The 22,061-nt window shown below is 52.6% G+C and overlaps 3 protein-coding genes across 3 annotated transcripts; 1 reads left to right on the forward strand and 2 right to left on the reverse strand.

Annotated features, from left to right (window-relative positions):
• Nucleotides 1-3,520: 3,520 nt before the first annotated feature.
• LOC138366995 (seminal vesicle major clotting proteins-like) lies at nucleotides 3,521-3,940 on the reverse strand. The gene has a single exon (XM_069328399.1). The coding sequence runs from the start codon at nucleotides 3,938-3,940 to the stop codon at nucleotides 3,521-3,523; it is 420 nt and encodes a 139-aa protein (XP_069184500.1).
• A 3,949-nt stretch (nucleotides 3,941-7,889) lies between these two features.
• Nucleotides 7,890-8,309, reverse strand: LOC138366996 (seminal vesicle major clotting proteins-like). The gene has a single exon (XM_069328400.1). It carries the CDS (start codon nucleotides 8,307-8,309, stop codon nucleotides 7,890-7,892), a length of 420 nt encoding a protein of 139 aa, XP_069184501.1.
• A 5,892-nt stretch (nucleotides 8,310-14,201) lies between these two features.
• Nucleotides 14,202-15,680, forward strand: LOC138366997 (soluble scavenger receptor cysteine-rich domain-containing protein SSC5D-like). The gene has a single exon (XM_069328401.1). The coding sequence runs from the start codon at nucleotides 14,202-14,204 to the stop codon at nucleotides 15,678-15,680; it is 1,479 nt and encodes a 492-aa protein (XP_069184502.1).
• The last annotated feature ends 6,381 nt before the right edge of the window (nucleotides 15,681-22,061 follow it).

Consider the following 22,061-nt stretch of genomic DNA (forward strand, 5'->3'; position numbering starts at 1 on the left):
TCCTCACCACCCATGCTGTCCTCACCGCACATGCTGTCCTCAACAAACATGCTATACTCACCACACATGCTGTCCTCACCCCACATGCTGTCCTCACAACAAATGTTGTCCTCACCACCCATGCTGTCCTCACCGCACATGCTGTCCTCAACACATAATGCTGTACTCACCACACATGCTGTCCTCACCACTATGCTGTCCTCACCATTATGCTGTTCTCAAGATACATGCTGTCATCTCCACCACACATTGTGTCCAAACAGCACATGCTGTCATCACCACACATACTGTCCTCACCCCACATGCTGTCCTTGCCACACATGCAGTCCTCTCCACACATGCTGTCCTTAGAACAAATGCTGTCCTCTTCACACATGCTGTCCTCACCCCACATGCTGTGCTCACTACTCATGCTGTCCTAACCCTACATGTTGTCTCCACCACTCATACTGTCCTCACCACACATGCTGTCCTCACCATTATGCTGTCCCCACCTCACATGATGTGTTCACTACTCATGCTGTCCACACCCTACATGCTGTCTCACCACTCATGCTGTCCTCACCCCACATGCTGTCCTCACCATTATTGCGGCGTCACCATTATGCTGTCCTCATCATTATGCTGTCCTCACCACTCATATTGTCCTCACTACTCATGCTGTCCTCACCACACATCCTGTCATAAGAATATGCTGTCCTCACCACTCATTCTGCCTTCACCAAACATGCTGTCCTCTCAACACATGCCGTCCTCACCCCACATGCTGTCGTCACCGAACATGCTGTCTTCACCTCACATGCTTTTCTCACCACGTATGATGTCCTCACCACACATGCTGTCCTCAACACACATGCTGTCCTCACCCCACATGCTGTCCTCACTACACGTGCGATCCTCAACCCACATGCTGTCTTTACAACGCATGCTGTACTCAACACACATGCTGTCCTCAGCACACATGTTGTCCTCACCATTATGCTGTCATCACCACTCATGCTGTCCTCACCACTCATGCTGTCCTCACAATTATGCTGACCTCACCCCACATGCTGTCCTCACCCCACATGTGGTCCCTCACCCCACATACTGTCCTCACCCTACATGCTGTCCTCACCCCACATGCTGTTCTCACCCCACATGCTGTCCTCACAACTCATGCTGTCCTCACCAAACATGCTGTCATCACCCAACATGATGTCTTCACCCAACATGCTGTCCCTCACACCACGTGCAGTCCTAACCACACATGTTGTCCTCAGCACACATGCTGTCCTCACCATTATGCTGTCGTCACCAATATGCTGTCCTCGCCCCACGTGCTGTTCTTGCCAAAAATATTGTACTCTACACACATGCTGTCCTCACCCTACATGCTGTGCTCACTACTCATGCTGTCCTCACCTTACATGCTGTCTCCACCACCCATGCGTTCCTCTCCACACATTCTGTCCTCAACATTATGCTGTCCTCACCCCATATGCTGTGCTCACCACTCATGCTGTCCTCACCCCACATGCTGTCCTCATCATTATGCGGTCCTCACCACACATGCTGTTCTCATCATTATCCTCTCCTCACCACTCATGCTGCCTTCACCACACATGCTGTCCTCTCCACACATGCTGTCGTCACCACACATGCTGTCCTCACCACAATTGTTGTCCTCACCACATATGATGTCCTCACTACACATGCGATCCTCAACCCACATGCTGTCCTTTTCAACACATGCTGTACTCAACACTCATGCTGTCCTCACCACACATGTTGTCCTCTCCACACATGCTGTCCTCACCCCACATGCTGTCCTCGCTACACATGCGATCCTCAACCCACATGCTGTCCTCACCCCACATGCTGTTCTCACCCCACATGCTGTCCACACCCCACATGCTGTCCTCACCCCACATGCAGTCCTCACCCCACATGCTGTCCTCACCACACATGCTGTCCTCAGCACACATCCTGTCCTCACGATTATGCTGTCCTCACCAATATGCTGTCCTCAAGACACATGCTGTCCTCACTATGATGCTGTCCTCTCCACTCATGCGGTCCTCACCACGCATGGTGTCCACACAACAAATGTTGTACTCACCACACATACTATCCTGGCCCCACATGATGTACTCTCAACACATGCTGTCCTCACCACAGATACTGTGTTCACTACTCATGTTGTCCTCATCCTACATGCTGTCTCCACCACTCATGCTGTCCTCTCCACACATTCTGTCCTCACTATTATGCTGTCCTCACCCCATATTCTGTGTTCACCTCTCATGCTGTCCTCAACCCGCATGCTGTCCTCACCATTATGATGGCCTCATCATTATACTGTCCTCACCAAACATGCTGTTCTCATCATTATGCTCTCCTCACCACTCATGCTGCCTTCACCACACATGCTGTCTTCTCCGCACATGCTGTCCTCACCACACATGCTGTCCTCACTATTCGTGCTGTCCTCACCCCACATGCTATCCTCACCCCACATGCGGTCCTCACCTTACATCCTTACATACTGTCCTCACCAATCATGCTGTCTTCATCATTATGCTCTCCTCACCTCTCTTGATGTCCTCACCACTCATTCTGTCCTTACCACACATGCTGTCCTTGCCACACATGCTGTCCTCACCATTATGCTGTCCTGACCACTCATGCTTCCTTCACCACACATGCAGTCCTCAGCACACATTCTGTCGTCTTCACACATGCTGTCCTCACCACACATTTTGTCCACACCACACATGCAGTCCTCACCCCACATGCTGTCCTCACCCCACATGCTGTCGTCACCACACATGCTGTCCTCACATCATATGCTGTCCCCACCACTCACGTTGTCCTTACCACACATGCTGTCCTCACCCCACATACTGTGTTCGCTACTCATGTTGTCCTCACCCTAAATGCTGTCTCCACCACTCATGCTGTCCTCTCCACACATTCTGTCCTCACTATTATGCTGTCTTCACCCCATATTCTGTGCTCACCTCTCATGCTGTCCTCACCCCGCATGCTGTCCTCACCCTTATGATGGCCTCATCATTATGCTGTCCTCACCACACATGCTGTTCTCATCATTATGCTCTCCACACCACTCATGCTGTCTTCTCCACACATGCTGTCCTTACCACACATGCTGTCCTCACCCCATATGATGTCTTCACCACACCTGCTGTCCTCACATTACATGCTGTCCTCACCACAAATGCTGTACTCACCTTACAAGCTGCCCTATCCCCACATGCTGTCCTCAACACATATGATGTTCTCACCACTCCTGCTGTCCTCACCACACATGCTGTACTCACCACACGTGCTGTTCTCACCACTCATGCTGCCTTCACCAAACATGCTGTCCTCATCATTATGCTGTCCTCACCATTCATACTGTCCTCACTACTCATGCTGTACTTACCACACATGCTGTCGTCGCCACACATGCTGTCCTCACCATTATGATGTCCTGGCCACTCATGCTGCCTTCACCACACATGCTGTCCTCTCCTCACATGATGTCCTCACCACATATGTTGTCCACACCACACATGCTGTCTTCACCCCACATGCTGTCCTCACCCCACATGCTGTCCTCAACACACATGCTGTACTCACGACACATGCTGTCCTCAACACACATGCTGTCCTCACCATTCATGCTGTCCTCACTGCACATGCTGTCCTCACCACACATGCTGTCCTCTCCACTCACGCTGTCCTCACCACACATTGTGTACAAAGAACACATGCTGTCCTCACCACACATTCTGTCCTCACCCCACATGCTGTCCTTGCCACACATGCTGTCCTTTCTACACATTGTGTCCTCACCCCACATGCTGTGCTCACTAGTCATGCAGTCCTCACCCAACATGTTCTCTCCACCACTCAGGCTGTCCTCACCACAGATGCTGTCCTCACCACACATGCTGCTCTCATCATTATCCTCTCCTCACCACTCATGCTGCCTTCACCACACATGCTGTCCTCTCCACACATGCTGTCCTCACCACACATGCTGTCCTCACCATTCATGCTGTCCTCACCCCACATGCTATCCTCACCCCACATGCTGTCCTCACCTTACATCCTGACATGCTGTCCTCACTACTCATTCTGTCCTTACCACACGTGGTGGCTTTACCACACATGCTGTCCTCACCATTATGCTGTCCTGGCCACTAATGCTTCCTTCACCACACATGCAGTCCTCTCCACACATAATGTCCTCTTCACACATGCTGTCCTCACCACACATGCTGTCCATACCACACATGCAGTCCTCACCCCACATGCTGTCCTCACCCCACATGCTGTCGTCGCCACACATGCTGTCCTCACATCACATGCTATCCCCACCACTCACGTTGTCCTCACCACACATGCTGTCCTCACCCCACATGCTGTACTAACCCCACATGCTGTCCTCAACACACATGCTGTCCTCACCACTCCTGCTGTCTGCACCACACATGCTGTCCTCACCCCACATGCTGTCCTCACCATTATTGCGGCGTCACCATTATGCTGTCCTCATCATTATGCTGTCCTCACCACTCATACTGTCCTCACTACTCATGCTGTCCTCACCACACATCCTGTCATAAGAATATGCTGTCCTCACCACTCATTCTGCCTTCACCAAACATGCTGTCCTCTCAACACATGCCGTCCTCACCCCACATGCTGTCGTCACCGAACATGCTGTCTTCACCTCACATGCTTTTCTCACCACGTATGATGTCCTCACCACACATGCTGTCCTCAACACACATGCTGTCCTCACCCCACATGCTGTCCTCACTACACGTGCGATCCTCAACCCACATGCTGTCCTTACAACGCATGCTGTAGTCAACACACATGCTGTCCTCAGCACACATGTTGTCCTCACCATTATGCTGTCCTCACCACTCATGCTGTCCTCACTACTCATGCTGTCCTCACAATTATGCTGACCTCACCCCACATGCTGTCCTCACCCCACATGTGGTCCCTCACCCCACATACTGTCCTCACCCTACATGCTGTCCTCACCCCACATGCTGTTCTCACCCCACATGCTGTCCTCACAACTCATGCTGTCCTCACCAAACATGCTGTCATCACCCAACATGATGTCTTCACCCAACATGCTGTCCCTCACACCACGTGCAGTCCTAACCACACATGTTGTCCTCAGCACACATGCTGTCCTCACCATTATGCTGTCGTCACCAATATGCTGTCCTCGCCCCACGTGCTGTTCTTGCCAAAAATATTGTACTCTACACACATGCTGTCCTCACCCCACATGCTGTGCTCACTACTCATGCTGTCCTCACCTTACATGCTGTCTCCACCACCCATGCGTTCCTCTCCACACATTCTGTCCTCAACATTATGCTGTCCTCACCCCATATGCTGTGCTCACCACTCATGCTGTCCTCACCCCACATGCTGTCCTCATCATTATGCGGTCCTCACCACACATGCTGTTCTCATCATTATCCTCTCCTCACCACTCATGCTGCCTTCACCACACATGCTGTCCTCTCCACACATGCTGTCGTCACCACACATGCTGTCCTCACCACAATTGTTGTCCTCACCACATATGATGTCCTCACTACACATGCGATCCTCAACCCACATGCTGTCCTTTTCAACACATGCTGTACTCAACACTCATGCTGTCCTCACCACACATGTTGTCCTCTCCACACATGCTGTCCTCACCCCACATGCTGTCCTCGCTACACATGCGATCCTCAACCCACATGCTGTCCACACCCCACATGCTGTCCTCACCCCACATGCAGTCCTCACCCCACATGCTGTCCTCACCACACATGCTGTCCTCAGCACACATCCTGTCCTCACGATTATGCTGTCCTCACCAATATGCTGTCCTCAAGACACATGCTGTCCTCAAGACACATGCTGTCCTCACTATGATGCTGTCCTCTCCACTCATGCGGTCCTCACCACGCATGGTGTCCACACAACAAATGTTGTACTCACCACACATACTATCCTGGCCCCACATGCTGTACTCTCAACACATGCTGTCCTCACCACAGATGCTGTGTTCACTACTCATGTTGTCCTCATCCTACATGCTGTCTCCACCACTCATGCTGTCCTCTCCACACATTCTGTCCTCACTATTATGCTGTCCTCACCCCATATTCTGTGTTCACCTCTCATGCTGTCCTCAACCCGCATGCTGTCCTCACCATTATGATGGCCTCATCATTATACTGTCCTCACCAAACATGCTGTTCTCATCATTATGCTCTCCTCACCACTCATGCTGCCTTCACCACACATGCTGTCCTCGCTACACATGCGATCCTCACCACACATGCTGTCCTCACCATTCGTGCTGTCCTCACCCCACATGCTATCCTCACCCCACATGCGGTCCTCACCTTACATCCTTACATACTGTCCTCACCAATCATGCTGTCTTCATCATTATGCTCTCCTCACCTCTCTTGATGTCATCACCACTCATTCTGTCCTTACCACACATGCTGTCCTTGCCACACATGCTGTCCTCACCATTATGCTGTCCTGACCACTCATGCTTCCTTCACCACACATGCAGTCCTCAGCACACATTCTGTCGTCTTCACACATGCTGTCCTCACCACACATTTTGTCCACACCACACATGCAGTCCTCACCCCACATGCTGTCCTCACCCCACATGCTGTCGTCACCACACATGCTGTCCTCACATCATATGCTGTCCCTCCACTCACGTTGTCCTTACCACACATGCTGTCCTCACCCCACATACTGTGTTCGCTACTCATGTTGTCCTCACCCTAAATGCTGTCTCCATCACTCATGCTGTCCTCTCCACACATTCTGTCCTCACTATTATGCTGTCCTCACCCCATATTCTGTGCTCACCTCTCATGCTGTCCTCACCCCGCATGCTGTCCTCACCCTTATGATGGCCTCATCATTATGCTGTCCTCACCACACATGCTGTTCTCATCATTATGCTCTCCACACCACTCATGCTGTCTTCTCCACACATGCTGTCCTCACCACACATGCTGTCCTCACCATTCATGCTGTCCTCACCCCACATGCTATCCTCACGCCACATGCGGTCCTCACCTTACATCCTTACATACTGTCCTCACCAATCATGCTGTCTTCATCATTATGCTCTATTCACCTCTCTTGCTGTCCTCACCACTCATTCTGTCCTTACCACACATGCTGTCCTTGCCACACATGCTGTTCTCACCACACATGTTGTCCACACAAAACCTTGCAGTCTTCACCCCACATGCTGTTCTCACCCCATATGCTGTCGTCACCACACATGCTGTCCTCACATCACATGCTGTCCCCACCACTCACGTTGTCCTTACCACACATGCTGTCCTCACCCCACATGCTGTCTTCACCACACCTGCTGTCCTCACATTACATGCTGTCCTCACCACAAATGCTGTACTCACCTTACAAGCTGCCCTATCCCCACATGCTGTCCTCAACACATATGTTGTTCTCACCACTCCTGCTGTCCTCACCACACATGCTGTACTCACCACACGTGCTGTTCTCACCACTCATGCTGCCTTCACCACACATGCTGTCGTCACCATTATGCTGTTCTCACCTCACATGCTGCGCTCACTACTCATGCTGTCCTCACCCTACATGCTCTCTCCACCGCTCATGCTGTTCTCACCATTATGCTGCCTTCACCACACATGCTGTCCTCATCATTATGCTGTCCTCACCATTCATACTGTCCTCACTACTCATGCTGTACTTACCACACATGCTGTCGTCGCCACACATGCTGTCCTCACCATTATGATGTCCTGGCCACTCATGCTGCCTTCACCACACATGCTGTCCTCTCCTCACATGATGTCCTCACCACATATGTTGTCCACACCACACATGCTGTCTTCACCCCACATGCTGTCCTCACCCCACATGCTGTCCTCACCACACATGCTGTACTCACGACACATGCTGTCCTCAACACACATGCTGTCCTCACCATTCATGCTGTCCTCACTGCACATGCTGTCCTCACCACACGTGCTGTCCTCTCCACTCACGCTGTCCTCACCACACATTGTGTCCAAAGAACACATGCTGTCCTCACCACACATTCTGTCCTCACCCCACATGCTGTCCTTGCCACACATGCTGTCCTTTCTACACATTGTGTCCTCACCCCACATGCTGTGCTCACTAGTCATGCAGTCCTCACCCAACATGTTGTCTCCACCACTCAGGCTGTCCTCACCACAGATGCTGTCCTCACCACACATGCTGTTCTCATCATTATCCTCTCCTCACCACTCATGCTGCCTTCACCACACATGCTGTCCTCTCCACACATGCTGTCCTCACCACACATGCTGTCCTCACCATTCATGCTGTCCTCACCCCACATGCTATCCTCACCCCACATGCTGTCCTCACCTTACATCCTGACATGCTGTCCTCACCACTCATGCTGTCTTCATCATTATGCTCTCCTCACCTCTCTTGCTGTCCTCACTACTCATTCTGTCCTTACCACACGTGGTGGCTTTACCACACATGCTGTCCTCACCATTATGCTGTCCTGGCCACTAATGCTTCCTTCACCACACATGCAGTCCTCTCCACACATAATGTCCTCTTCACACATGCTGTCCTCACCACACATCCTGTCCATACCACACATGCAGTCCTCACCCCACATGCTGTCCTCACCCCACATGCTGTCGTCGCCACACATGCTGTCCTCACATCACATGCTATCCCCACCACTCACGTTGTCCTCACCACACATGCTGTCCTCACCCCACATGCTGTACTAACCCCACATGCTGTCCTCAACACACATGCTGTCCTCACCACTCCTGCTGTCTGCACCACACATGCTGTCCTCACCACACATGCTGTCCTCGCTACACATGCAATCCTCAACCCACATGCTGTCCTTGCCACACATGCTGTACTCAACACACATTCTGTCCACACCACACATGTTGTCCTCACCACACATGCTGTCCTCACCCCACATACTGTTCTCACCCCACATGCTGTCCACACAAGTCATGCTGTCCTCGCCCCACATGCTGTCCTCACCTTACATCCTTACATGCTGCCCTCACCAATCATGCTGTCTTCATCATTATGCTCTCCTCACCTCTCTTGCTGTCCTCACCACTCATTCTGTCCTGACCACTCATGCTGCCTTCACCACACATGCAGTCCTCTCCACACATTCTGTCCTCTTCACACATGCTGTCCTCACCACACATGTTGTCCACACCACACATGCAGTCCTCACCCCACATGCTGTCCTCACCCCACATGCTGTCGTCACCACACATGTTGTCCTCACATTACATGCTTTCCTCACCACTCCTGCTGTCCTCACCACACATGCTGTACTCACCACACGTGCTGTTCTCACCACTCATGCTGCCTTCACCACAAATGCTGTCGTCACCATTATGCTGTTCTCACCTCACATGCTTTGCTCACTACTCATGCTGTCCTCACCCTACATTCTTTCTCCACCGCTCGTGCTGTTTTCACCATTATGCTGTCCTTACCTTTCATGCTGCCTTTACCACACATGCTCTCCTCTCCACACATGCTGTCCTCACCACACATGCTGTCCACCCACACATGCTGTCTTCACCACACACGCTGTCCTCACCACACATGCTGTCCTCACCACACATGATGTCCTCACCACACATGTTGTCCTTTGCACACATGCTGTCCTCACCCCACATGCTGTCCTCAACCCAGTTGTTGTACTCACCCTACATTCTTTCCTCAACACACATGCTGTCCTCACCACTCATGCTGTCCTCACCTCACGTGCTGTCCTCACCACACATGCTGTCCTCACCATTATGATGTCTTCAACACACTTGCTGTGCTCGCCACTCACGCTGTCCTCACCAGACATACTGTCCTCACCCCACATGCTGTCCTTGCAACACATGTAGTCCTCTCCACACATGCTGTCCTTACCACAATTGCTGTCCTCACCCGACATGCTGTCCTCACCCTACATGCTATCCTCACCCCACATGATGTCCTCACCTTACATCCTAACATGCTGTCCTTACCAATCATTCTGTCTTTATCATTATGCTCTCCTCACCTCTCATGCTGTCCTTACCACACATGCTGTCATCACCATTATGCTGTTCTCACGCCACATGCTGTGCTCACTACTCATGCTGTCCTCACGCTACATGCTCTCTCCAACGGTCATGCTGTTCTCACCATTATGCTGCCCTCACCACACATGCTGTCCTCATCATTATGCTGTCCTCACCACACATGTTGTCCACACCACACATGCTGTCTTCACCCCACATGCTGTCCTCACCCCACATGCTGTCGTCACCACACATGTTGTCCTCACCCCAAATGCTGTCCTCACCACACATGCTGTCCTCATCCCACATGCTGTCCTAAACACATGGGCTGTCCTCAACCCATTTGTTGTCCTTACCATTCATGCTGTCCTCACTGCACATGCTGTCCTCACCACACGTGCTGTCCTCTCCACTCACGCTGTCCTCACCACACATTGTTTCCAAAGAACACATGCTGTCCTCACCATACATTCTGTCCTCACTCCACATGCTGTCCTTGCCACACATGTTGTTCTTTCTACACATAGTGTCCTCACCCCACATGCTGTGCTCACTACTCATGCAGTCCTCACCCTACATGTTGTCTCCACCACTCTTGCTCTCCTCACCACACATGCTGTCTTCACCATTATGCTGTCCAAACCTCACATGCTGTGCTCACAACTCATGCAGTCCTCACCCTGCATGTTGTCTCCACCACTCTTGCTCTCCTCACCCCACATGCTGTCCTCACCCCACATGCTGTCCTCACCCCACATGCTATCCTCACCATTATTGTGGCCTCACCATTATGCTGTCCTCACCACACATGCTGTCCTCATCATTATGCTGTCCTCACTACTCATACTGTCCTCACTACTCATGCTGTTCTTACCACACATTCTGTCCTTTCCACACATGCTGTAATCACCCCACATGCTTTCCTCACCTAACATGCTGTCCTCTCCTTACATGCTGTCCTCACCCCACATGCTTTCCTCACCACACATGCTGTCGTCACCTTACATGCTGTCCTCTCCCTACATTCTGTCCTCACCACACATGCTGTCCTCACCCCACATGCTTTCCTCACCCCACAAGCTTCTCTAACCCCACATGCTGTCCTCATCCCACATGCTGTCCTTACCCTACATGCTTTCCTCACCCCACATGCTGTCCTCACCTCACATTCTGTCCTCACCCCACATGCTGTTCCCACCACACATGCTGTCCTCAACACACATGCGATCCTCAACCCACATGCTGTCCTCAGCAGACATGCGATTCTCAACCCACGTGCTATACTCACCACAAATGCTGTCCTCACCCCACATGCTGTCCTCACAACACATGCAATCCTCAACCCACATGGTGTCCTCACAACACATGCTGTCCTCAACACACATGCTGTCCTCAGCACACATGTTATCCTCACCTTTATTCTGTCCTCACCACTCATGCTGGCCTTACAATTACGCTGACCTCACCCTACATGCTGTCCTCACCCCACATGCTGTCCTCACCCCACATGCTGTCCTCACCCTACATTCTGTCCTCACCCTACATGCTGTTCTCACCCCACATGCTGTCCTCACAACTGATGCTGTCCTCACCCCACAAGCTTTCCTCACCGCCAAATGCAGTCCTCACAACTCATGCTGACCTCACCCCACATGCTGTCCTCACCACTCATGCTGTCCTCACCCTATAAGCTGTAATTACCACACATGCTGTCCTCACCCAACATGCTGTCCTCACTACGCATGCTGTCCTCAACACTCATGCTGCCTTCACCACACATGCTTTGCTCTCCACACATGCTTTGCTCTCCACACATGCTGTCCTCACCCCCCATTCAGTCGTCACCCTACATGCCGTCCTCACCTAACTTGTTGTCCTCACCCCACATGCTTTCCACACCACACAAGATGTCGTCACCTTACATTGTGTCTTCTCCTCACATGCTGTCCTCACCTTACATGCTGTCCTCACCCCACATGCTGTCCTCACCACACACATGCTGTCCTCACCCCACATGCTGTCCTCACAACAATTACTGTTCTCAACCCACATGCTGTACTCACCCCATATGCAATCTCCACCACTCATGCTGTCCTCACCCAACATGCTCTCATCACCACACATGATGTCCTTACCCAATATGCTGTCCTCACCCCACATGTTTTCCTCACCCAACATGTTGTCCTCACCCCACATGCTGTCACCACCACACATGTTGTCCCTATCCCACATGCTCTCCTCAACCCACATGTTGTCCTTACCCCACATGCTGTCCCCACCACACATTCTGTCCTCACCTTACATGCAGCCCTCACCACACATGCTGTCCTCACCCAACAAGCTGTCCTTACTATACATGCTTTCCTCACCCATCATGCGGTCCTCAACCAACATGCTGTCCTCACCCCATATGTTGTCCTCACCTCACATGCTGTCCCCACTACACATGATGTCCCCATCACACATGTTGTCCCTCACCCCACATGCTGTACTCACCGCACATGTTGTCCTCTCCCCACATGCTGTCCCCTCCACACATGCTCTCCTCACCACTTATGCTGTCCTCAACCATATACTGTCCCCACCACTGATGCTGTCCTCACCCCACATGCTGTCCCCACAACACATGATGTCCTCACCCCAAATGCTCTCCCTACTGCCCATGCTGTCCTCACCTCACATGCTGTCCTCACCCCACATGCTGTCCTCACCACACATGCTGTCCTCAACAAACATGCGTTTCGCACCCCACGTGCTGTCCTCATCCCACATGCTGTCCTCATCCCACATGCTGTCCTCATCCCACATGCTGTCCTCACCACCACATGCTGCCCTCACCCCACATGCTGTCCTCTAAACACATGCTTTCCCCATCACTCATGCTGTCCCCACCCCACATGCTGTCCTCACCCTCACATGCTGTCCTCAACACTCATGCTGTCCCCAACACTCTTGCTGTCCTCACCCTCACATGCTGTCCTCAACACTCATGCTGTCCCCAACACTCTTGCTGTCCTCACCCCACATGCTGTTCTCACTCCGCATGCTGTCCTCACCACTCATGCTGTCCTCACCCGACATGCTGTCTTCACCCCACATGCTGTCCTCACCTCACCTGCTGTCCTCACCCCTCATGCTGTCCTCACCCACATGCTGTCCTCACCCCACATGCTGTCCTCATCCCAAATGCTGTCCCCATGACTCATGCTGTTCTCACCCCACATGCTGACCTCACCCCTGATGCTGTCTTCACCATTAAGATCACCACTCATGCTTTCCCAACACACATGCTGTCCACACAGCACATGCTGTCCTCACAATCATGCTGTCCTTACCATCATGCTGTCCTCACAATCATGCTGTCCTTACCATCATGCTGTCCTCACTATCATGCTGTCCTCACCATTATGCTGTCGTCACCACTCATGCTGTCCTCAACACATCCTGTCTACACAACACATAATGTCCTCACCATCATGCTGTCTTAACCATCATGCTGTCCTCACCATCATGCTGTCCTCACCATCATAATGTGCTCATCATCATGCTGTCCTCAACACACATGCTGTCCACACAACACATACTGTCCTCACCCCACATGCTGTGCTCACCCGACATGCTGTCCTCACCCTATATGCTGTCCTAACCCCACATGCTGTCCTAAATATTAAGATGTCCTCACCACTCATGCTGTCCTCCACCCATATGCTGTCCTCACCACACATGCTGTCCTCACCCTACATGCTGTCCTCACCCTACATGCTGTCCTCACCCCACATGCTGCCCTCACCCAACATGATGTCCTCACAACTCATGCTGTCCTCACCCCACATGCTGTCTTCATCCCAAATGCTGTCCCTATGAATCATGCTGTCCTCACCCCACATGCTGTCCTCACCACACATGCTGTCCTCACCATTCTGCATTCCTAACCCTCACATGCTGTCCTCACCCCACATGCTGTTCTCACCCCACATACTGTCCTCAGCACGCATGCTGTCTTCACTCTACATGCTGTCCTCACCCCAAATGTGGTACTCACCCCGCATGCTGTCGTCACCCACATGCTGTCCTCCTTCCACATGCTGTCCTCACCCCACAAGCTGTCCTAACCACAGATGCTGTCCGCACCCCACATGCTGTCCTCACCCCTCATGCTGTTCTTACCAAACATGTTGTCCTCACCCCACATGCTGTCTCCACCATTCATGCTGTCCCCACCCAATATGCTGTCCAACCACTCATGCTGTCCTCACCCCACATGCTGTCCTCACCCCACATGCTGTCCTCACCCTTCATGTTGTCCTATCCCCACATGTTGTCCCCACCACACATACTCTTCTCACCCCTCAAGTTGTCCTCACCCCATATGCTGTCCCCCACAACACACAAGCTGTCCTCACCCCACATGTTGTCCTCACCCCACATGCTGTCCCCACCACACATGATGTCCCCACTACACATGCTGTCCTCACCCTACATGCTGTCCTCACCCCACATGCTTTCCCAACTACTCATGCTGTCCCCATTCCACATGCTGTCCTCACCCCACATGCTGTCCTCACCCCACATGCTGTCCTCACCCCACATGCTGTCTACAGCAGACATGCGATCCTCAACCCACATGCTGTCCTCATCACACATGCTGTCCACACCCCACATACTGTCCTCAACGCACATGCGATCCTCAACCCACATGCTGTCCTCACCAAACATGCTGTCCTCACCAAACATGCTGTCCTCACCCCACATGCTGTCCTCACCACTCATGCTCTCCTCACCCCACATGCTGTCTTCACCCCACATTCTGTCCTCACCCCACATGCTGTCTTCACCCCACATGCTGTCCTCACCCCACATGCTGTCTTCACCCCACATGCTGTCCTCACCCCACATGCTGTCCTCACCCCACATGCTGTCCTCACCGTACATGCTGTCCCCACCTCACATGCTGTAACCACCATATATGCTGTCCTCACCCCACATGCTGTCCTCACCCCACATGCTGTTCCCACCCCACGTGCTGTCCCCACCTCACATGCTGTAACCACCATATATGCTGTCCTCACCCCACATGCTGTCCTCACCCCACATGCTGTTCCCACCCCACATGCTGTCCCCACCTCACATGCTGTAACCACCATATATGCTGTCCTCACCCCACATGTTGTCCTCACCCCACGTGCTGTTCCCACCCCAACTGCTGTCCCCACCACACATGCTGTCTTCACCCCACATGTTTTCCTCACCCTACATGCTGTCGCAACCACACATGCTGTCCCCACCACACATGCTGTCCCCATTACACATGTCCTCACTCCACATGCTGTCCCCACTACTAATGCTGTCCTCACCACACATGCTGTCCTCACCACACATGCTGTCCTCATCCCACATGCTGTCCTCACCCCACGTGCTGTCCTCACCACTTATGCTGTCCTCACCCCACGTGCTGTCCTCACTCCACATGCTGTCCCCACCACTCATGCTGTCCCCACAACACATACTGTCCTCACCCCCACATAGTGTGGTATAGTTTGGGGAGTGTGGTATGGTGTGGTATAGTGTGGTGAATGTGGTATTGTGTTGTATAGTGTGGTGAGTGTGGAGAGTGTGGTATAGTGTGGTATAGTGTGGTGAGTGTGGCACAGTGTAATATAGTGTGGTGAGTGTGTTGAGTGTGGTATAGTGTGGTGAGTGTGGTGAGTGTGGTGAGTGTGGAGAGTGTGGTATTGTGTGGTGAGTGTGGTATTGTGTTGTATAGTGTGGTGAGTGTGGAGAGTGTGGTATTGTGTGGTGAGTGTGGTATTGTGTTGTATAGTGTGGTGAGTGTGTTGAGTGTGGTATAGCGTGGTGAGTGTGGTGAGTGTGGTATAGTGTGGTGAGTGTGGTGAGTGTGGTATAGTGTTGTATAGTGTGGTGAGTGTGGTATAGTGTGGTATAGTGTGGCGAGTGTGGTGAGTGTGGTGAGTGTGGTATAGTGTGGTATAGTGTGGTGAGTGTGGTGAGTGTGGTATAGTGTGGTATAGTGTTGTATAGTGTGGTGAGTGTGGTGAGTGTGGTGAGTGTGGTATAGTGTGGTATAGTGTGGTGAGTGTGGTGAGTGTGGTATAGTGTGGTATAGTGTGGTATAGTGTGGTGAGTGTGGTATAGTGTGGTGAGTGAGGTATAGTGTGGTGAGTGTAGTATAGTGTGGTATAGTGTGGTGAGTATGATATAGTGTGGTGAGTGTGGTATAGTGTGATATAGTGTGGTGAGTGTTATGAGTGTGTTATAGTGTGGTGAGTGTGGTATAGTGTGGAGAGTGTGGTATAGTGTGGAGAGTCTGGTGTAGTGTGGTATAGGGTGGTATAGTGTTGTATAGTTTAATTATTATTTTCTACCACAGACGTGGCCACACAGTTGCAATGCTAACCAGCATATATACATTTTCTTCTCTCCTCCATGGACAAAGTTAGAGATGTGTTAAACACAGAGTTCCGGGGTTTATTGAACAATCAACTACAATAGGTGAGTCGGTGCTTTTAAAATGCTAAGCTAACCTACATACGTATATACATAGATACACAGATTTACATATGCCGTACATAGTGCTATAGTGGTGAGTGAAGTGAGTGTGGTATAGTGTGGCATATTGTGGCATAGGGTGGTATAGTGTAGTGAGTGTGGTATAGTGTGGTGTTGTGTTGTATAGTGTGGTGTTGTGTTGTATAGTGTGGTGAGCGTGGTATAGTGTGTTATAGTTTGGTATAGTGTGGTATAGTGTGGCATAGTGTGGTATAGTGTAGTGAGTGTGGTATAGTGTGGTGAGTGTGGTATAGTGTGGTGTTGTGTTGTATAGTGTGGTGAGCGTGGTATAGTGTGTTATAGTTTGGTATAGTGTGGTATAGTGTGGTGAGTGTGGTATAGCGTTGTGAGTGTGGTATAGTGTGGTGAGGTTGGTATAGTGTGGTATAATGAGGTACGTGTGGTATATTGTGGCGAGTGTGGTATAGTGTGGTATAGTGTGGTGAGGTTGGTATAATGTGGTATAGTGAGGTACGTGTGGTATAGTGTGGTGAGTGTGGTATAGTGTGGCGAGTGTGGTATAGTGTGGTGAGGTTGGTATAATGTGGTATAGTGTGGTGAGTGTGGTATAGTGTGGTGAGGTTGGTATAATGTGGTATAGTGAGGTACGTGTGGTATAGTGTGGTGAGTGTGGTATAGTGTGGTGAGTGTGGTATAGTGTGGTGAGGTTGGTATAATGTGGTATAGTGTGGTGAGTGTGGTATAGTGTGGTGAGTGTAGTATAGTGTGGTGAGTGTGGTATAGTGTGGTATAGTGTGGTGAGTGTGGTATAGTGTGGTGAGTGTGGTATAGTGTGGTAAGTGTGGTATAGTGTGGTGAGTGTGGTATAGTGTGGTGAGTGTGGTATAGTGTGGTGAGTGTGGTATAGTGTGGTGAGTGTGGTATAGTGTGGTGAGTGTGGTATAGTGTGGTATAGTGTGGTCAACAAACAGTGCTGCAGGAGTGTCGAGGCCAGGAGACTGGAGGTGGTCCGTGTTCTTATCATAAACACATCATGGTCAGGTGGGGTCTGGTCTCCAGGTTCTTGGTTAAACACGAGTGGGATATGTTGCTGGAATGTTGCATGAGGCGGCTTGTGCATCAGGCAGCGGCTGGCAGCTGGTCAGCTGGCGCCACACTACATTATCCAGCCGCCGGGCCCGCTGGGCTGGATTATATTTCAAGACAAAACTTAACAAAATAGGACAAAAAAGAGCAAAACTACTGATGTGTTCCTATTGACGGCCATGTCTGTGTTGTGCCTCTTATTCCAGCACTGGAAACGGAGTTCTTGATGCATGATATTCCAATTATCAGTCTTGAATAACAACATATTTTTAATTTGTATACAAACTTTACAAGACTTAAAAAATCGCAGACGACGTGTGGTGGCTGAAACAGATATGTTAATGAGTCGGAGCAGGTGAGTCACCAGGAGGTGGCACCATGGCCTCACTGGTGAGTCACCAGGAGGTGGCACCATGGCCTCACTGGTGAGTCACCAGGAGGTGGCACCATGGCCTCACTGGTGAGTCACCAGGAGGTGGCACCATGGCCTCACTGGTGAGTCACCAGGAGGTGGCACCATGGCCTCACTGGTGAGTCACCAGGAGGTGGCACCATGGCCTCACTGGTGAGTCACCAGGAGGTGGCACCATGGCCTCACTGGTGAGTCACCAGGAGGTGGCACCATGGCCTCACTGGTGAGTCACCAGGAGGTGGCACCATGGCCTCACTGGTGAGTCACCAGGAGGTGGCACCATGGCCTCACTGGTGAGTATTGAACAGTTCACCAACAAGTCCCCACCAGTTAGCAACTCTCATGGGAACTCATAACGTAACAGACTTACCAGACTGACCCATGTTGCCCTCACCTCCACCCCTCACTGAGTCATGTTGCCCTCACCTCCACCCCTCACTGACCCATGTTGCCCTCACCTCCACCCCTCGCTGACCCATGTTGCCCTCACCTCCACCCCTCACTGAGTCATGTTGCCCTCACCTCCACCCCTCGCTGAGTCATGTTGCCCTCACCTCCACCCCTCACTGACACATGTTGCTCTCACCTCCACCCCTCACTGACCCATGTTGCTCTCACCTCCACCCCTCACTGACCCATGTTGCTCTCACCTCCACCCCTCACTGACCCATGTTGCCCTCACCTCCACCCCTCACTGACCCATGTTGCCCTCACCTCCACCCCTCACTGACCCATGTTGCTCTCACCTCCACCCCTCACTGACCCATGTTGCCCTCACCTCCACCCCTCACTGACCCATGTTGCCCTCACCTCCACCTCTCACTGACCCATGTTGCCCTCACCTCCACCCCTCACTGAGTCATGTTGCCCTCACCTCCGACCCTCACTGACCCATGTTGCCCTCACCTCCACCCCACACTGACCCATGTTGCCCTCACCTCCACCCCTCACTGAGTCATGTTGCCCTCACCTCCACCCCTCACTGAGTCATGTTGCCCTCACCTCCACTCCTCACTGAGTCATGTTACCCCTCACCTCCACCCCTCACTGACCCATGTTGCCCTCACCTCCAGCCCTCACTGACCCATGTTGCCCTCACCTCCACCCCTCACTGACCCATGTTGCCCTCACCTCCACCCTTCACTGACCCATGTTGCCCTCACCTCCACCCCACACTGACCCATGTTGCCCTCACCTCCACCCCTCACTGAGTCATGTTGCCCTCACCTCCACCCCTCACTGAGTCATACTGCCCTCACCTCCACTCCTCACTGAGTCATGTTACCCCTCACCTCCACCCCTCACTGACCCATATTGCCCTCACCTCCACCCCTCACTGACCCATGTTGCCCTTACCTCCAACCCTCACTGACCCATGTTGGCCTCACCTCCAACCCTCACTGACCCATGTTGCCCTCACCTCCAACCCTCACTGAGTCATGTTGCCCTCACCAACAACCCTCACTGACCCATGTTGCCTCACCTCCACCCCTCACTGAGTCATGTTGCCCTCACCTCCACCCCTCACTGAGTCATGTTGCCCTCACCTCCACCCCTCACTGAGTCATGTTGCCCTCACCTCCACCCCTCACTGAGTCATGTTGCCCTCACCTCCACCCCTCACTGAGTCATGTTACCCTCACCTCCACCCCTCACTGACCCATGTTGCCCTCACTTCCACCCCTCACTGACCCATGTTGCCCTCACCTCCAACCCTTACTGAGTCATGTTGCCCTCACCTCCAACCCTCACTGACCCATGTTGCCCTCACCTCCACCCCTCACTGACCCATGTTGCCCTCACCTCCAACCCTCACTGACCCATGTTGCCCTCACCTCCAACCCTTAATGAGTCATGTTGCCCTCACCTCCAACCCTCACTGACCCATGTTGCCCTCACCTCCACCCCTCACTGAGTCATGTTGCCCTCACCTCCAACCCTCACTGACCCATGTTGCCCTCACCTCCACCCCTCACTGAGTAATGTTGCCTTCACCTCCACCCCTCACTGACCCATGTTGCCCTCACCTCCACCCCTCACTGAGTCATGTTGCCCTCACCTCCAACCCTCACTGAGTCATGTTGCCCTCACCTCCACACCTCTCACTGAGACATGTTGCCCTCACCTCCAACCCTTACTGAGTCATGTTGCCCTCACCTCCAACCCTTACTGAGTTATGTTACCCTCACCTCCACCCCTCACTGAGTCATGTTGCCTTCACCTCCACCCCTCACTGACCCATGTTGCCCTCACCTCCAACCCTCACTGACTCATGTTGCCCTCACCTCCACCCCTCACTGAGTCATGTTGCCCTCACCTCTACCCCTCACTGACCCATGTTGCCCTCACCTTCACCCCTCACTGAGTCATGTTGCCTTCACCTCCACCCCTCACTGACCCATGTTGCCCTCACCTCCACCCCTCACTGACCCATGTTGTTTCCTCACCTCCACCCCTCACTGAGTCATGTTGCCTTCACCTCCACCCCTCACTGACCCATGTTGTCCTCACCTCCAACCCTCACTGACCCATGTTGCCCTCACCTCCACCCCTTTCTGAGTCATGTTGCCCTCACCTCCACCCCTCACTGACCCATGTTGCCCTCACCTCCAACCCTTTCTGAGTCATGTTGCCCTCACCTCCACCCCTCACTGACCCATGTTGCCCTCACCTCCAACCCTCACTGACCCATGTTGCCCTCACCTCCAACCCTTACTGAGTCATGTTGCCTTCACCTCCACTCCTCACTGAGTCATAGTGCCCTCACCTCCACCCCTCACTGACCCATGTTGCCCTCACCTCCACTCCTCACTGAGTCATGTTGCCCTCACCTCCACCCCTCACTGACCCATGTTGCCCTCACCTCCAACCCTCACTGAGTCATGTTGCCCTCACCTCCACACCTCTCACTGAGTCATGTTGCCCTCACCTCCAACCCTTACTGAGTCATGTTACCCTCACCTCCAACCCTCACTGAGTCATGTTGCCCTCACCTCCACCCCTCACTGACCCATGTTGCCCTCACCTCCAACCCTCACTGACCCATGTTGCCCTCACCTCCAACCCTTACTGAGTCATGTTGCCCTCACCGCCAACCCTCACTGACCCATGTTGTCCTCACCTCCAACCCTCACTGACCCATGTTGTCCTCACCTCCAACCCTCACTGACCCATGTTGCCCTCACCTCCAACCCTTTCTGAGTCATGTTGCCCTCACCTCCAACCCTTACTGAGTCATGTTGCCCTCACCTCCACTCCTCACTTAGTCATGTTACCCCTCACCTCCACCCCTCACTGACCCATGTTGCCCTCACCTCCACCCCTCACTGACCCATGTTGCCCTCACCTCCAACCCTCACTGACCCATGTTCCCCTCACCTCCAACCCTTACTGAGTCATGTTGCCCTCACCTCCACCCCTCACTGACCCATGTTGCCCTCACCTCCAACCCTCACTGACCCATGTTGCCCTCACCTCCACCCCTTTCTGAGTCATGTTGCCCTCACCTCCACCCCTCACTGACCCATGTTGCCCTCACCTCCAACCCTTTCTGAGTCATGTTGCCCTCACCTCCACCCCTCATTGACCCATGTTGCCCTCACCTCCAACCCTCACTGACCCATGTTGCCCTCACCTCCAACCCTTACTGAGTCATGTTGCCCTCACCTCCACTCCTCACTGAGTCATATTGCCCTCACCTCCATCCCTCACTGACCCATGTTGCCCTCACCTCCACTCCTCACTGAGTCATGTTGCCCTCACCTCCACCCCTCACTGACCCATGTTGCCCTCACCTCCAACCCTCACTGAGTCATGTTGCCCTCACCTCCACACCTCTCACTGAGTCATGTTGCCCTCACCTCCAACCCTTACTGAGTCAT

Source organism: Procambarus clarkii, chromosome 21 (genome assembly GCF_040958095.1).
Source record: "Procambarus clarkii isolate CNS0578487 chromosome 21, FALCON_Pclarkii_2.0, whole genome shotgun sequence".
Taxonomy (NCBI): Eukaryota; Metazoa; Arthropoda; class Malacostraca; order Decapoda; family Cambaridae; genus Procambarus; species Procambarus clarkii.

Excerpts from the sequence above, each read along its gene's own strand:
- LOC138366997 (XM_069328401.1), top strand. The coding sequence starts at position 14,202 with ATGCTGTCGTCACCCACATGCTGTCCTCCTTCCACATGCTGTCCTCAC.
- LOC138366996 (XM_069328400.1), bottom strand. The coding sequence starts at position 8,309 with ATGTGTGGTGAGGACAGCATCTGTGGTGAGGACAGCCTGAGTGGTGGA.
- LOC138366995 (XM_069328399.1), bottom strand. The coding sequence starts at position 3,940 with ATGTGTGGTGAGGACAGCATCTGTGGTGAGGACAGCCTGAGTGGTGGA.